The following is a 17,938-nucleotide window of genomic DNA, read 5'->3' on the forward strand; positions in this document are numbered from 1 at the left end:
GCCTTTCCTCAGCTCACTGGTGGGCCTGGCAGGACCAGGTTAAGATCCCATTTACACTGGGGAGCCCCCAGGCTGCTGGGGCACACTGGGGCCACAGGCACTGCGGCTACTGAGCCAGGCAGGGCCGGTCCCAGGTCCCCTGGTCCTGAGGCTGGACTCCTTCTGCGGCAGATGCACTTGCTGGAGGGCTCGGTGGGGGTACACGGAAGCCTGGCCTACGTCCCCCAGCAGGCCTGGATCATCGCGGGGAGCATCCGGGAGAACATCCTTTTGGGAAGCCAGTATGATGAGGCCCGGTAAGCTTCCAGGAGGGGCAGGGCTGGACGTGGGGGGTGTGTCCTGTTTGGGGAGGGACCTCTAGCTGACTTGGCAACGGCTGACGCGGTGTGCTGTTGACAAAAATAATCGATAAACAACCAATGAGAAGAATAGAGAAGTGTTTTATGGGAGCTACACCGAGGACTAGCCCGCGAGCCTGCTTCCCAGATGACTGAGAAACTGCTCCAGAGAAGCAGGGTTTTCAGCAGTTTTATATCTTGTCAGCACAGACACCATTAAACAAGTCCGGGATACACTTCTTTGAGGTTTCAGAAAAACAGACTAGCACATACACTAGGCCCTTGGCACCTACCTGGGAAAGGGTCTTATCGAGGGAGGGCCAGCATTGGTGCCCCAGGAAGAGGGGCGTTTCATCTTTATTTTTAACACAGACATTCTTTACTTCTGGTCAGTGTGCCCTTTTCTTTCATAATTAACGTGGATGTACAATGAATGTTTGACAGGCCACAAACAGGCTGTTCTAGTGAGCATCAAATTCAAGTTAACTCATCTATAAGCCAGAATGACTTTCCCAGATCTCAATGTGTGAACATTTCTTTTATTAGTGCTCACTTGTATGCATCACCGAATTTCCTTCTTGCTGGGAAAGAAAGATTATTATCATATCCATTTTCCAGACAAGTCAGCTAAGGCCTGAAAAGGTTAAATAATTTGCCCAAAGTCACACAGCTGGTAGAATATGATAGACAGAATTTGAACCCAGTTGCTTTCAGAAACTTCACACTTAACTGTGATGCTCTACTGGCTCAAAATAACCCTCTCCTTTCAAAAACATTCCTTTAAAACTTCATTTGTATGAATTAATTCCTGACCCCTAAATTAAGAGGTAAAACAAATGAAGTGATGAGGTTGTGCAACGTAGGGGACCGGAGTCTGAGTTTGGGTTCCTGGCCCAATGCCCGCCTCCCATGCACATCCCTGCTTGCCCTTTGCAGCCTCTCCCTCCCAGGGTCCTGGAGGGAAACTTGCCTGAGACATGCACTTGGAAGCCATGAGTGAAGTCTGTGCAGTGGAGGGTTCAGGAAAACTGCCCTGAATGCTACAGCTGTGCTTCCAACTCTGGTGGACTCCGGCCTCCTTTGACTCTTTACATGATTTTGCAATGGGCCCCCAGTAACAATGCTTAAAGGCACAGCTATGTGGGTGTATAAACTAGTCCTCTCTGGCCGGCTGTCCTGTGGGTTCTTTGATATCAGGTCCTCTACCAACTCATAAGCCCTCTGCTTGCCCAGCCCTCACCTCCGCTGCTTCTCTTCCCAAATTCCCAGTTCCGCTTTGTGGCATCACCCCCATCCTGCACCCCTGTGAGCCTGACGCCTTCCCTTCTTACCTCCCACATCTAATTTGTCAGCAACTCTGGATGACTCAGCCACCTAAACAGCTCTTGTTTTTCCCTTCTCTTCTCCATCTCTGCTGCTAGTGCTGGTTCGTGACCTCCTGCTTGAACTGTTCCTACTGCCCCTGCCCTTGGCTCCCTGTCTCCAGTCTTTGGTCTGTTCCACTCTGTATCCCGCCTCCAGGGCAATCGTCCAAAAAGACGTCTTGTCACTGCTTAGCTTTCAGACGGATACCACTAAAAGGGTAGTTTTGAAATATCTGCTGAAGATAAAAATGCTCCAACTTTTGACTTAGAAAATCCACTGTCAGGCATTGAATGCATAGACAGTGTCACCCACAAACACCGATCCATGTACAAGAATATTTGTGTCGCATTGTTCATAGTAGCAAAAGACTAGGAACAACTCAAACGTCCAGCACTAGGGCACTGGTTAAATGATTTGTGGTGCATCCATATGATGGAATACAGTGGTGCCATTAACACAGTGTAAATCTCTATATGCTGCACACATACATATGTCACTAGATTATTTCTGAATAAATAAACTCTGTTGGTGGCTGCTTCTGAGGAAAGCAACTGAGGGTCAAAGATGTGAGGGAGACTCACTTTCCACTGTTTCTTCTTTTTGTTCTGTTCAAATATTTACCAAGTGCATTCATTGGATTGGAAGAAATGAAGGGAGGAAGGAACTGAAAAAAGCCTCCTGTAGCTTCCCATTAAATGCAGGATCAAGGCTAAATTTCTTACCATGGAATACAAGACCATTCCCTACCAAGCTTGGGAAGGCCGGAGGGCCTGCGGCCGGGCCACCCGTCTCTTTAGCTCTCTGTCCTTCCAGGTACCTCCGGGTGCTCCACTGCTGCTCCCTGCACCGTGACCTGGAAATCCTGCCCTTTGGAGACATGACAGAGGTGAGTGAGAGGCGAGCACCCCACCAGCTCTGCTGTGACTGTTTCTTTGTCATGGTGTTCTGGGGTCCCCAGCCCATCTCCCTGGGTAGGTAGAGGAGGGACCCCAGCTCCTCCTTCCTAGAGCAGCTCAAGTTAGCTTTGCAGATTCTGCCTCAGAGCGTCTCCCACCGAGGGAGGGAAGTTGGGGGTCATCTGACCTTGGGAGCTGACAAAGAGACTATCTTACCCCATGAGGATGGGGGGTGACCTCAAACTCCTTCTGAAGCAAGAGTGGAGACTCTCTGAAGATAAGAAACCTTCCATCCAACCCCTGGGCCCCATCCACCCACCCTGCCCCTCTCTGGCCATGTCGATAGGAGTGGTAGCTGTGGCCCCACAGTGGCAATTTGAGTTCTGACTGTTACATGTTCCTGATAACTCGCCTTCTTTCATGGCTGTAGCCACCCTTAATCCACACAAGACCTTTGTTAAGATCAAAGCAGTACTGTTGTCTTGATTTTATCATCGAACACTAGCCCAGTAATCAGTAAGGAACACCTGCTCTATTCACAGCACTCCTCTAGCAACTTGAATGCACTGTCTTGGGTGAGCCTCAGATAACCCTAGGAGGCCAGTTCTTTTGTCATCCTTCCTTTAAAGATGGGAGTGTACACCCTTGAGGGCAGAGCGCGCAGTTGTCTTGTTCAGGGTCGTGTCTTCAGTAGGAAGTACACGGTCTGGTCTGGAAAGTGCATCAGTAACAGTACTGACCTCGTCAGGGTGATGTGAGGTTTAGGGGAGGTGACGCATACAAAGTGCTTTGAATAGTGCCCGGTGTCAAGCAGGTGTAGCTCTCATTAAAGGAACACAGTAGGCATTTATTAAGTCTCTGCTGAGCGAGCGACTAAGTCGGGAAGCTGAGCTTTGCCCAGGCCAAGCTTATCCATGGTCACATGGTGGTGAGCTGGAGGCAGAGCAGTGACAAGAGGTCACCCTGCTGCTCTTTCAACTCTGCTTCCTCTCTGCAGGGAGGAACCCGGGTAGGACTTAGCCCCCAGCTGCCTTGTCCCCAGAGCCTGACTGAGGGGTGGGCCAGCTGGCAGCTGCCGGGGGTGCTAATCTGCTAGGCGACCCCAGACACGCTGCCCAGTAACTCTGTTTTTCCCCCCTGACTCCTGACATAAGGGGTGTCGTATAAGGGGCCTTTCCCACGGCGGCCACGGCAGGGCTAGCCCAGCCATCACAGCCCTGCCCTGTCAAGTAGCTGCACATGGTACACATGGTCTTAGGTGACAGCGCATAACCCAGGCCCATGGTCTCGCCAGCAGATAGGGACAGTCACTGGAGATTTAAAACCTGAATGAGATGTAAGAAGGTGCTGTTTTGGGGGAATAAGTAATTTATTTTATGAACTAAATTGTTAAAAGTGTAATATGTCTCCTGAGAAACTGACAGATTGAGAAAAATTGTATCAAATTGTGAATTACAAATTGTATTAGTGGAAAATCAGTTTTTCATATCCTACTGAGCAGATTTTGAAAAATATTTTTGAAATGTCAAGGGTGCCAAGTCATTAGGGGTCCAGGAGCGTGTTCTCGGCGGGGTTCGGTCTGTCCATCTGCCCACCTGGCTGGAGTGAGCACACCTGGCTGGGCTCACCCTCCAGACCTGGTGCCTTTGGCTTCCTGTCCACAGATCGGGGAGCGGGGCCTCAACCTCTCTGGGGGGCAGAAGCAGAGGATCAGCCTGGCCCGGGCCGTCTACTCTGACCACGAGCTGTACCTGCTGGACGACCCCCTGTCGGCCGTGGACGTCCACGTGGGGAAGCACATCTTTGAGGAGTGCATTAAGAAGACGCTCAGGGGGAAGACCGTCGTCCTGGTGACCCACCAGCTGCAGGTAACTGCCCTTCCCGGGCTCTGGACATGGTTGACGGAGCAGGCAGCTCCTCCAGCCTCTGCCTCTCCAGTGTGATTCAGTAACTGCCCCACTGCAGCTGCCCCTTCCTCTCAGACCGACCCAGGGATTCAGGGACTGTTGTGAAGCACTTGATTTCCTCTGCTTTCCATGTGGAAAATATAGGCTGGTAAAAACTTAAAGCAAATTTTAAGGTCTCCTGCATCTTCAAAATCGTAAGGGTGGGCCACTGCTTTTGAAGTTACAAAAAAATTTAAATGCAAACAAACAAAAAAATAACACATTCTCTTAGAGAAGAAACCTTCCCCAAGTCTCCCCTTTTTCCGTCAAGTGCACACTGTGTCTGCTGCTGCCTCCCACGGGCCCTTCTCCTTAGATGGCTTCATGCTTGCTTTTGGCCTCAAGACCCTATTATTATTTCTCCTTCTTCTTCTATTTTGGCTTTCTTTTTTCTTTTTTTTTTGGTATAAAATATTTAAGACATAAAAATGGGCTAGAAAATAGTCTAACGAAAGCCCACACATCTGCCACCCAGATGACACGGTCCCACATCGATGGCCCTCGGATTACATTCCATTTCCGCCCTCCTGCCTCCCTCACTTTGCTGTTCATTGTTCCCTTTTAAAACATATGTGTGGCTCTCCAGACAGGAGCAAGTGCCCTTTTGCACATTTTAAGACTTTATATAATTGATATTTTACTTTTCGTATTCTTCGGTAATTTGCTTTTCTGCTCAACATTATATTTTCAAGAGCTTCCATGTTGATACGTGGAATGTCATTTCATTGTCACTGGTCTACTGTTCCAATATCTGAATATTCCGGAATTTATTTCTCCAGGATGGACAGTTAGGTTGTTTCACAGTTTTCACTTTTACCAAAAAAATGCTCCAGTGCACATCCTTCTGTCTGTGTTTTGATGCACGTGTCTGAGAGGTCTTTTCTTAGGGTAGCGTTTTAGGAGTGAATTGGCTGGTTCATAACTCTTCAAAAATCTTTAATTTTACTAGATACTGTCAGCTTGCTTTCCAAAGTAGTACCAATCTACAGCCCCCCAGCCCCAGTTTTATACGGGTTCCCTTTACCTCCAGTCATCACCGACACTTGGGGTTGTCCAGTGTTCACATTTTTACCAGACTGGCGGGATAAAACATTGTATCATGATTTAAATTTGTGTCTTTCCTTTGAATAGTGAGGTAAAAACATCTTTTTGTATGTTTACTGAAGACTTTATTTCTTCTGACTTTTCAGTATTTAGAGTTCTGTGATCAGATCATTTTGCTAGAAGATGGGAAAATCTGTGAAAAAGGAACTCACAGTGAGTTAATACAGAACCAGGGGCAATATGCCCAGCTCATCCGGAAGATGAAAGCGGAGGCCACGCAGGTGATTTCCGCCCCGTCCCTTGCTCACTCCTGATGGGGAGGGGCACCCCTGCATTCCCGGCATGTGCTCTCTCCCCAGGGCACGCTGCTGGGCGTAGCTAAGGCAGCCGAAGAGTCTCAGGTGGAAGGTCAGGCCCAGACCACTTGCCAGGAAGAGCCTCTCAATGAAAATGCTGGTAATGATGCCGGGAATAGGATAAGAACCTCTTCCGGCCTGCCTGCCTGCCCTCCAGAGGCCCTGACCTTTCCCCCTGCACCCTAGACCGGACCATGTCCTCACCAAACAGGATCCCAGACATTACACATACAGGATACAGATCCCAGTAGTTGACCAGACCATGTCCTCGCCAAACAGGATCCCAAACATTACACATACAGATTAAAGATCCTATACCCACAGGGTATGGAGGCCTGAAGCATCCAGGAAGTGAGTGTTGTTGGGGGAACAGCTGAGGGTGTGCAGAGGCAGAGACAGGATGGGGATAGTTTTGGCCTCGAGTGGCTCAAATGTAAAACTTTTCAAGGCATTGGGACATTCATTCATTATACATTTGTTGACAGCAAATGTATTGGAAATCAGAAATGATCTAGGCCCAGTCTTGGACATCCAGAAGCTTGTGGCTTTGCTCTTTTCTGAGACAGAGTAGCAGAACAGAAAGGCTTCCATTTCTGAAGTAAGACAAATTCTGGATTTGAATTCCAGCTCTGCTGTGCACAAAGCTGTGTGAGCTTGGCCAAGCAACTTAAACTCTCTGAGCCCTCATTGGCAAAAGTGGAGATAACAGTGCTTACTTTGCAGGGTTGTAGTGGAGATTAGATAGGGTCAGGTGGAGGGAAGCCCTCAGCACAGGTTCCTGTCACCAGTAGAGTCTTCAGCTGCAGAGATCAGAAACTGATTTGGGAAGAAAAATAATTTATTGGCAGGAAAGAGTGTAGATGACAGAATGAAAGGAAAAGCTGAAGAACCAGGCCTCAGCAATTTTGGGGTCTAAGTAGCGGGAACAGGTGCAGAATCCTTTTGAAGAAAACCTACTCCAGGGAAAGGGAGGGTATAGCTCAATGGCAAGAGTGCATGCCTAGCATGCGCAGGGTCCTGGGTTAAATCCCCAGTACTTCCATTAAAAAATAAAACAAATAAGCTTAATTACCTGTCCCCAACAAAATTTAAATAAAATAAAAATAAATAAATTAAAAAAAACCCTACTCCAATTGTTTTCCATTCTGGTATAATTCCCCTAAAGAGTCAAATTCCATAAGGCAAGCCCTCTTCCCTAGGAAAAACTGGGGTGTTGCTATTAGAGGAAGGAAGAGTGTCAGGCAGAAACAACAGTCATCCCCTACAGTGCTGTTTCCTGTTATTGTTGTGGTTGTGATTGTCATCAGCACCATCTACTGATATCTCTAGATACTGGTCCCTCTGCTCTGCTCTAGGCCAAGTCTGCCGGGGCTGGTGTCACAACTGTTTCTTGAGGAGTTGTCAGATGAGGAAACAGAGAGATTAAGTGGTTTGCCTGAAGTTGCACAGTATTGTGATGACAATTCTTGAACCCAGGTTTTCTGGCCCCAAGTCATTGCTTTCTTCATTTTCTCTTGCCATCTTTCTCTACCCATCAAGATCTTGAGAACCCTAGGCCCTCCAGAGTTTATGAATGGCTAGGGATAGACCCCCTTTCTAGACTCTGGAATCCAGGCAAAGGTTACCTTCAGTAGTCTTCCATGGAAAATCTGCTGGTTTGAGTCAGACTTGGGTGAGGCACTGGGTGGAAGCCAGGGCAGAGGGCTTTGCAAGGCTCCTTTTGACCTGGGAAGGAGATACAGGAGATTGGGAGGCATACTGTTTCATTCTTCTTTTCCCTGAGCCAGGGCTGGAAAATCAGCTCACCAGGAAGGAGAAGATGGAAGAAGGGTCCCTGAAATGGAGTGTCTACCACCACTACATCCAGGTAGCCGGAGGTACGGTGAGGCCAGCTGCTCCAGGCCAGGCCAGGACCCTCTCTCAGACCAGCCCTACCCCTGCAAGGTCTTGTGAGGCAGAGGGGTGCAGAAGAGTCATGCCATTCATGAGTTTAACATGCACAGTTTCATCCAACAGTACTCAGTTATGGTAACCCTACCACCATAGTCAATGCTGCAAGTTAGGTTTTCATGGGTACTTGTACTAAAAGGTACCTGGCATTAAAAAAAATCAAATACGGTGAGACATACAACATGTAAATTATTTTCACCAAGGGAAACATTTATACTCACAGATCCCTTGAAATAGGCATGGCAAGCCATGCAGAGCCACATGGGGAAGCACCAGGGTCCATCAGGAGGCAAAAGGGGGAGAAGGGAGACCAGGCTTCAGAGACTTTATTGGGTCTTTTTGTGGGAAGAATTGGGGGAAGCAGGATAGGGGTGCTGAGTAAGCTTGGGGTTGGATGGTTTGAATGATTTTGGGGGGCTCTGGGCTATAGCGGTGGTCCTAGTTGTCTAATACTTGGTCTTGGGGTAATTTGGGCAGGAGGAATATTGGTTTGATGAAAAGACGTGGTTGGGAGTGTGAGCTTTGGACTGGTTGGTTTGTATATCAAAGATGTGCCCACAGGGAGTCATTTGCTGTCTCTAGGAATTAGCTAGCCCTAAGAGGAGCAGGCTTTCCATGATGAAGACCCCAAAGGACACCTCAGTAAGAATACAGAAAGTAAGAAAATATAGTCCATATATTTTCTTGAAATAAAGAGTGCTAACAGTCCTCTTTATTTCAGTGTTTTTCAAACTGCAGGTCCTTACCCACTGGTGGGTTCTGAAATCAATTGAGTGAATTGTAAGTATCAATGAGAATAGAAATGAGAATAGAATAGAAAATATTTGCATGCATTGCAAAGGTAACATTGGTGAAGCTTTCATTTTGGTATGTATTAAACTGTATTTCTGAAGGTGGATGGTGATTAGAAGTTTCCTTTTATTAAATGGTGAACACTACCAAATCCACACGCATATAACTGTACAATGGTGTACACACAAAACCAAGTACATGATCCTGTACTTTTTGAGTAATTTAAATTTTGAGAGTCACTGTGACTCCACACCAGCTCTTTACTCTTCACTGACTTTGGATCCTAACCCCGGGCCAGATGTGTCTTCTCTCTAGCTGTCTAGGGGATGAAAAGGTAGACTGTGCAGAGGAGATCGCCACTCCCACCATCCCCACCATGGGCATCCCTGTAGGGCCCGGCCAGTGCAAGGGAACAGCAAATATTTGTGAACTGCATGAATGAATCAAGAAAACAATTGATGGGTATTTACAAAGTACCTATTGTGGATCAGGCTCTGTGCCAACCTCTGGAGGGGTGGGTGTATAGAATCTAAGAGCCCACCCTGGAATCTGGCTGGAGAATGATAACACGTGTGTCCAGTAGCAGCGAGAGACATCCCTCTGACCAGGTATAGTCTCGGATGCCATCAAAGAGAGGTGGTCCTTGAGTAGAGCTTAAGGAAGGGTGGAATTCAGGAAAAGGAATGTGGGCATGGGACTGGGTCGGTGGACAGAGTGCTGGTGCAAGAGGTAGATGCTAAAGGAGGGGCTATACCCTGGGTTTTCCCATCCTTGGCTTCACCACTCACCCACTCTGTGACTGTGCGCAAGTTACATCCTCTCTTGGAGACTCAGTGGATGGGAATAGGAATTCCAAATTCAGAAATAATGCATATATTTAGTACTATGCCTGGCACATGGTACACAGTAGTACATACCACGTAAAAAGGAGCTGTTGTTATTTTGAACACTGAACCCTCAGGACCTGCGTAAGGGGAACTGACCTCTAGAAGACTGCTTCTATACCAGGCACTGGGCTGGGTGCTTGACACACATTATCTCGTATCATCCTCAGAGCGGCCCCATGAGTCTGGCAGGACTACTATGACTATTTCATAGGCAAGGAGGTGGCGTGTCACTGACATTTGGTACCTTGCCCAGGCTCACATCGCTTTTAAGTAGTAGAGCTAGGGTATGAACCCAGGGCTTTCTAACCTCGGAACCCAGCTCTTTCCAGTCGTCTAAGGTGTCCAAAATGGATAGGGGTCAGGGAGATCCAAGGGCCTGGGATGGCCGTGCACCTTCTTATGGCACCTGTGTGTTACCCCCTTCTCCCTCCCCAGGTTACCTGGTCTCTGCCATGGTTTTCCTTCTCTCAGTGGTGATGATCTTCCTCATAATGTTCAGCATGTGGTGGTTGAGCCATTGGTTGGAGCAGGGCTCAGGGGTGAGTGCCATGGGGGACTGGAGTGCATTTCTGTGGGCTTGTGTGGAGTTGGGTTGCTTCTTACTCCTCAGGGCCCCTCAAGCACGGGTTAGGGAAGCCCATGGCAAGCCCAGTGCCTGCCCTTGCCAAGTGGACAAATGGAGCTCTAGAGGGAACCAGAACTCTGGGGCTCCCTCCCATCTGGCCACCTGTGTTCACAGAGTGGCCACCTAGGCAGTCTCGCTGGAGCAAAACCAAGAGGTTTCTGTCCCCAGACAGCTCCCCAAGAATGCTTTGCAGTCCACCTAAGTGACTTTCCTTCAGCCGGAGTTTTGCCTCCTTGTTCTGTATTACTTAAAATAAGATTTCATCTCCCCTGTGGGTGGCTGGGAGGCCACAGCAAAGATGCACATGGCCGGACGTTAGTTAGAACAGGGAAAACAAGGTTTTATTTAGTCACTCTTGTCAGTGGTGAAACAGCTGAGCTCCATTCTGATTTGTGCAAGAGGGGATCTGGGCTTTTCAAAGGGCGAATGAGGGAGGAGGGAAAGCGGGGCCCCAGTAGCTCAGAGAAGTGAAACAGTACAGAAGGCTGGTAAGCGTCAAGGCCATTAGGCCCGCTGTGTCTGCGGCCAGCGGGCGGTCCATCCTCCCAGAGAGACTGGGAGACCGGGGCCCTGCCCTTCCTGATGATATTTCAAAGGAATGGTTCTCCGGTCCTTACAAGAGATGCTTCTGATTGTCCCCATTGCAGATGCCAGTCACAAGTCCAGACCTTTTGTACTTCTGATGGATTGGCTATAATTTGGGGATTCTCAGGACGTTACCTTTGGGTTCAATAATTTGCTGCTAGCATGGCTCAGAGGACTCAGAAATACTTTTACCAGTTTGTTATAAGGGATCTAATAAAGGACACAGATGAACAGCCAGAGGAAAACATACATAGGGTGAGGTCCAGAAGGGTCCATAGTGCAGGAACTTCTGTCTGCATGGACTCGGGGTGCATCACCCTTCTGACACATGGGTGTGTTCACCAATCTGGAAGCCTTTTGAAGCCTGTGCTTTAGGGATTTTTGTGGTGGTTTCAATACATCTGTATAATTAATTATTAACTCAATTTCCAGCCCCTCTCTCCTTCCCAGAGGATGGGGTAGGGCTGAAAGTTCCAAGCTTGGACCCATGGCTTGGTCCTTCTGGTGACCAGCCCCAAACCTGAAGCCCCCAGGCACTGGGGAGCTGGTCTCTAAAGTTTCTGACTCCACCTTGGCAGATTCTAGAAATACCTGGTGCCGTCATCTCATTAGCTGCAAAAGACACTCATTGCTCCGGAGACCCCAAAGATCTTAAAAGTGACCAGAATCAAAGGTCACTTATTACAACAAAAGATGCTCCCAGCACCCGCAGCACTTAGGAAATCACAAGGGTTTTAGGAGCCCTGTGCCAGGAAATGGGGACAAAGACTAAGCATATTTCTTATCATACCACCACCCTTATTCTTTCTTGAAGACCAACCGCAGCCGAGAGAGTAACGGGACCACTGCAGACCCAGGAGACATACTCGACAACCCCCAGCTGCCCTTTTACCAGCTGGTGTATGGCCTCGGTGCCCTGTTCTTGGTCTTCATAGGGATCCTGTTCTCATTGGCTTTCACCAAGGTCACGGTGAAGGCGTCCACGACATTGCACAACAACCTCCTCAGCAAGGTACGGGCCCGGGGAAGTGGGCGTGGCCACAGTCTGAGACCTGACCTTGCCCAACTTTTTTTTTTTAAATTACTAGACAATTTTTGGGGGGAGCAGTTTTTGGTTTACAGAAAAATTGAGCAGAAAGTACAGCGATTTCTCACATCCCTCTCACCATGCCCACAGTTCCTCATATTATTAACACCTTGCATCAGTGTGGGGCATTTGTTACAACTGATGAGCCAATATCGATTCGTTATTACTATCGACTGAAGTCCGTAGTTCACATGAAGTTTTGCTCTCTGTGTTGTACGTTCTGTGGGTTTTGACAAATGTATACTGGCATGTGTCTGCCACTAAGTATCATACAGAATAGTTTCCCTCCACCTATTCACCCCTCCCTTCCCCAGACCCCTGCCAACCACTGGTCTTTCTTGCTGTCTCCAGACGTTTGCCATGACACTTTATGACTCAAATAATTATCATTTATTAATAGTCACAATGCATCTTCCTCCTCCCTCCCCTTTCCTTTCATTCTTTCCTTTACTTTTGGTCTTATGAGATACTATTAACCTTTATTCACTTTGTTTTGTGATATGGCTTAAGGACTACACGGGGAGGAGGTGGGGGATAGCTCAATGGTGGTAAAGCGTGTGCTTAGCAGGCACGAGGTCTTGGGTTCAATCCCCAGTACGTCCATTAAAAACATAATAATAAATAGATAAACCTAATTATCCTGCGCCCCCAAAAAATAAAAAATAAAGAACTACGTGGGGAAATGAAAGTGGTCAGTTGGTCAGCAGGTCAGTGCCCTGAGTCTTTAAGAAATGCCTTCTGTAAAGAGCGTGGCTGTGCTGGGGGTTAAGGAAGTCTTGAGAGCCCTGGTCCTGTTAGGGTTTTGCCATCAACTACTTGGGTAACCTTGAGCAATCACTAAGCTGCTACCCCTTCTCTGGGCTTCAGTTTCTTCGTCTGTAAAATGAGAAGGATGAACTGGATTGTTGTTAGCCCTGTGCTAGTATGAAATGCTCTTTGATCTCCAAAGGGCCTCATATTCACTGCTTTTAGTGAGGTTGGGATGCCATTTTCAGGAAGGGGCAGTCAAGGTTAAAATCTACCCAAGGTTCCGTCTTCTGCAATCGCAGTGGAATTGCTGCTGCTAATCTTTGATGATGCTGAGTGAAAATGGTCCCATCTGTAGAAAAAAGTAAGAGTTGGTTATTAATGGAACACTTACCAGGAGGCAGGTACTGTTCTGAACACTTTCAATGTATTATGCCTTTCTTCCTTTTTAAAATAATAGCTTTATTGAGATATAATTCACATACCATGAAATGCACCCTTTTATTTTATTTTATTTTTATTTTTTACTTTATTGAGTTATAGTCAGTTTACAATGTTGTGTAAATTACCAGTGTAGAGCACAATTTTTCAGTCATACATTAATATACATATATTCATTTTCACATTCTTTTTCACCATGAGCTACCACAAGATCTTTTTTTTTTTAACATTTTTTATTGATTTATAATCATTTTACAATGTTGTGTCAAATTCCAGTGTTCAGCACAATTTTTCAGTCATACATGGACATATACACACTCATTGTCACATTTTTTTCTCTGTTAGTTAGCATAACATTTTGTGTAAATTTCCCTGTGCTATACAGTATCATCTTGTTTATCTATTCTACAATTTTGAAATCTCAGTCTATCCCTTCCCACCCTCCGCCCCCCTGGCAACCACAAGTCTGTATTCTCTGTCTATGAGTCTATTTCTGTCCTGTATTTATGCTTTGTTTTTGTTTGTTTGTTTGTTTGTTTTTTAGGTTCCACATATGAGCGATCTCATATGGTATTTTTCTTTCTCTTTCTGGCTTACTTCGCTTAGAATGACATTCTCCAGGAGCATCCATGTTGCTGCAAATGGCATTATGTTGTCGGTTTTTATGGCTGAGTAGTATTCCATTGTATAAATATACCACCTCTTCTTTATCTAGTCATTCGTTGGTGGACATTTAGGCTGTCTCCCCGTCTTGGCTATTGTAAATAGTGCTGCTATGAACATTGGGGTGCAGGTGTCTTTTTGAAGTAGGGTTCCTTCTGGATATATGCCCAGGAGCAGGATTCCTGGGTCATATGGTAAGCCTCTTCCTTGTCTTTTGAGGAGTCTCCATACGGTTTTCCACAGTGGCTTCACCAAACTGCATTCCCACCAGCAGTGTAGAAGGGTTCCCTTTTCTCCACAGCCTCTCCAGCATTTATCATTTGTGGACTTTTGAATGATGGCCATTCTGACTGGTGTGAGGTGATACCTCATTGTAGTTTTGATTTGCGTTTCTCAAATTAGTGATAATTAGTGATACTGAGCATTTTTTCATGTGCTTATTAATCATTTGTATGTCTTCTTTGGAGAATTGCTTGTTTAGGTCTTCTGCCCATTTTTGGATTGGGTTGTTTGTTTTTTTCTTAATCCAGCACCTTAGAACACTTGGCCACGCTACCTAGATTGTTTGTTTTTTTCTTATTAAGTCGTATGAGCTACCTATATATTCTGGAGGTCAAGTCTTTGTCAGTTTCATCTTTTGCAAATATTTTCTCCCATTCCATAGGTTGTCGTGTACCCTTTTAAACTGTACAACTCAGAAGGCCTTTAGTATATGGGCAAAGTTGTGCAGTCTTCATCCCAACACTGAAGCATCGTTATCATCCCCATTATACAAGTGAGGACACTGAGACTCAGAAGGGTTAAGTAACTTGCCCACCATCACACAGCAGTTGATGGAAGAGCTGGGCATCACTGGAGCCCTGACAAATTGTCTCCAGAGCCCGTTTTTAACCATTTTTCTACATAGCCTTCCCTGGACACCCTTTAGGCTGCGGCCTGTACCTCTTCAGAGCCTGAGGGTACCTGGCATCTTCATCAAGTCCTGAGCAAGGCCTGTGGCTAGTGTCATAATCTGGGGTGCTTTTGTCCCTGCAGGTGTTCCGCTGCCCCATGAGTTTCTTTGACACGACCCCGATAGGCCGGCTCCTGAACTGCTTTTCAGGGGACTTGGATGAGCTGGACCAGTTCTTGCCCACTGTTGCTGAACAGGTCCTGCTCCTGCTTTTGGTGGTGGTCTTCATCCTGCTGATGATCAGTGTGCTGTCCCCCTATATCCTGCTGATGGGAATTGTGTTACTCACTGTTTGCCTCATTTACTGCAGGTGAGTGATTTCTTTTTGCTTGGGGACAAGGTTTGTGACTTCCGGTGTGAGTCTGGGACTAACCTAGAATTGGATGGTCCCAGAGGCGGATGGCCCAGGTCACTCACCCCCATTCTTGCTGCAGGGTGTTAAAGAGGGCCAACAGTTTGTTCAGGAGACTGGGGAACTACAGCCGCTCCCCTTTATTTTCCCACATCCTCACTTCTCTGCACGGCCTGAGCTCCATCCATGTCTACGGAAAAACTGAGGACTTCATCAATGAGTGAGTCCTTCTGCTGCCACCTGAGGGTGATGCAGACTGTGGGGCGGTGGGGGGCAGGAAGGTAGGAAATAGAGCATCTGAGAATAGCACCATCTTCAGAAGAATCAGAGAGAACATTGCTTTATTCCATTTATTTCTCTGAGTCTTCAGAACCTCATCTGGAAGATGATGCTGTAAGGATAAGAAAAATGTAAGTGATATTTGTAAGTGAAAAATGTTTGTCAGCCTTAAAGACCTGTGGCTGTTATATACATATGTTCATGTAATTAATAGTAAGGTGCGCTACTGGCTTAGCACTTACTGCATTGCTTTTTTTTTTTTTTCTCTTTCACTTCCAAACAGGTATCTAGTTATAATAAAATAATAAAAGAACAACAGCTTTCTAAATAACAGAATTTCCTTCACTATTCACACATTAGATTTGCCTTCTACATGTTTGTTGAAACAAACAAACAGACCCTATGATTGTTGCTGAGGCTTAACTATGTAAAGATCAGTCAAACCTGGTCTGTACTGAACTGCAAGAAGTTCATGGTCTAATGGAAGACAGGAGACACAGATACATATTTTGTAATAAGACAGGGTTGAATATGATAGACAGCTTAGGAGAGGAGCAGATAAGATGCCAGGGAGTTCAGATGGGAAAGAGAGGATCTACAGCTCTGAGGATGAGGGAAGGCTTTGGGGAGAAGGTGGCATCTGAGCTGGTCTCAAAGCCTGGTAAGATTTGGGCATGGGAGATGGTGTGGGCTCAGTTAACTGGAATATTGGATGCACTGTGGTACCAGCTCTCCCAATGGCATTGGAAAGACACTAGGACCAAGGGGATACTGGAGCGATGCATTCATTCAGTCAACACTGAGAACCTACCAGGTGCTCAGCACCCACTGGGGACACAGTGGTGAGCAAGGCAGACACAGGGTGGGTGGGCCCTGGGAAGGGGGCGCTTCCCTTCACTCACTCACGAATTCCGGCATTTATTCACTCGCATTGGCCCAAGTTTTCCATCCTGAACTACCCATCAAGTTCAAAGTCAGAGCCCTCTCCTAGATCTGGGGTCATGGCTGAGATTGGGGTAGTGAGGATTGCCTCCCCCCTCCACTCCCCAAATTTTGTTTGTTGTCCTTTTTGGTGAGAGTCGGGAGCTAGATGCTGGAGGAAGCACCCTCGGGAAGCCCTGGGTTAGACAGACATGTATGATTTTTGGGTTGTCCTTTCTTTCTCAGGTTTAAATGGCTGACGGATACAGAGAATAACTATCTGCTGATGTTCCTGTTTTCCACGCGATGGATGTCACTGAGGCTGGAGCTCATGACCAATCTGATGACCTTGGTCGTGGCCTTCTTCATACTCTTCAGCATTTCCTCTGCCCCCTATTCCTACAAAGCTATGGCTATCAGCCTCGTCCTGCGGGTGAGGGAGGGACTCTCAGACGGTGGGGGCGTGGGCAGACTTAGGGGCCGTGGGACTTTGATTACATCTTGGGTTTTGGGCATTTGTGATCTTATGAACAATCTGCTGCTTGGTTCTGTTTCCTTACCACCTCTGAACTGGGAAGTCTGTATTTAAAGCTATTGAATGGAATCATAGAATATTGGGATTGAAAGGGCACCCACAGGCAACAGACTCCAACCCTTCTATTGTGCAGACAGGGAAACTGAGGCTCAGAGGGGAAGGAGTTGTCTGGACGGACAGAGAGTTAGGAGCAGGGCCAGGGCAAGACCCCTGACCTCTTGGTTTCCTGTGTGGTTTCTTTTTACTGTACTATTCAGACTCTGATTCAGTTGTCAGACTTTTCTGAGTTATCTGGGAAGGCGGTTAAAAATGTCAGTTTCCAGTCCTCCCTTGGAGCAGGGCCCCTTAGGCTTCAACGTGCACAGACTTGAAGCGGAGTGCTTGCCCCAGCCCGGCAGGCTGACCAGCCGGGCCCTGGAGCGGGGCCGACATCCCGTCCTCCAGTGGGATTCGGAGTCAGGTCCTGGGCGGGCGGGGTCTTGGACTCTATATTTAAAAATGGGTTCTCAAGGGGACCCTGATGTAGCAGTTGGGTGCCCCACGTCCTGAGCTCCTCCTCGCCCGCTGCAATGGGGCCAGGGGTCACGTCCCCAGAGTCCTGGGGAAGAGCTGTGAGGCCAGAGGTAGGCCTAGCATCCTCCTTGGGGATCCTGGCGCACCAGCTCCAGGGCACCCTGTCCCCAGGTGGACTCATGAACCATCCCCTCTGTACCTGGGCAGCCTTCTCTCTAACTGGGTCAGGTCTCGTGAGCCCTACTCTGAGGCGTCCTTTTGGATGCAGAGGGGGTCCCTCCCGCTCCTCGTGGAACCCTGCAGCAGACAGGCCTTTGCACACATACACAGTGCTGTGCCCACATGTCCACACCTGTGCGCAGACCCTCCTGCAGGTGGCTGTGCAGGGCTCACGCCCAGAGACAGTCGCCCCGTCCCATAACCAGGGCGCTGACCCGGGGCTGGCGCTCGCTGTGCTTTCTTCCACTGAACTCTCCCCACGTTCTGTGAGATGTAGCCACGTGGTTAGGAATGTGTGGTTTGGAACATGTGGGTTCACATGAGGCTCTGTCAGTGATTAGCTGTGTGACTCTGGGACAAGTCTGTCACCCTCCGTTTGCCTGGGATTCTTCTGCTGTAAAAGGGAGATAATAGAAGTTCTGAAATTACAGCTTTGTGAGGAATG

General features: G+C 47.5%; 1 protein-coding gene across 1 annotated transcript in view; it reads left to right on the forward strand.

Annotated features, from left to right (window-relative positions):
• ABCC11 (ATP binding cassette subfamily C member 11) overlaps positions 1 to 17,938 on the forward strand; it is a 67,849-nt gene that overhangs the window by 36,803 nt on the left and 13,108 nt on the right. Inside the window, exons 13-23 of the mRNA XM_074370796.1 lie at positions 172 to 296; positions 2,517 to 2,589; positions 4,264 to 4,467; positions 5,736 to 5,870; positions 5,949 to 6,045; positions 7,733 to 7,822; positions 10,010 to 10,113; positions 11,599 to 11,796; positions 14,758 to 14,984; positions 15,109 to 15,246; positions 16,473 to 16,659. Coding sequence (XP_074226897.1) covers positions 172 to 296; positions 2,517 to 2,589; positions 4,264 to 4,467; positions 5,736 to 5,870; positions 5,949 to 6,045; positions 7,733 to 7,822; positions 10,010 to 10,113; positions 11,599 to 11,796; positions 14,758 to 14,984; positions 15,109 to 15,246; positions 16,473 to 16,659 — 1,578 coding nt within the window. The remainder of the gene's footprint in view (positions 1 to 171; positions 297 to 2,516; positions 2,590 to 4,263; positions 4,468 to 5,735; positions 5,871 to 5,948; positions 6,046 to 7,732; positions 7,823 to 10,009; positions 10,114 to 11,598; positions 11,797 to 14,757; positions 14,985 to 15,108; positions 15,247 to 16,472; positions 16,660 to 17,938) is intronic.

The sequence above is a fragment of the Camelus bactrianus genome, chromosome 9 (genome assembly GCF_048773025.1).
Source record: "Camelus bactrianus isolate YW-2024 breed Bactrian camel chromosome 9, ASM4877302v1, whole genome shotgun sequence".
NCBI lineage: Eukaryota > Metazoa > Chordata > Mammalia > Artiodactyla > Camelidae > Camelus > Camelus bactrianus.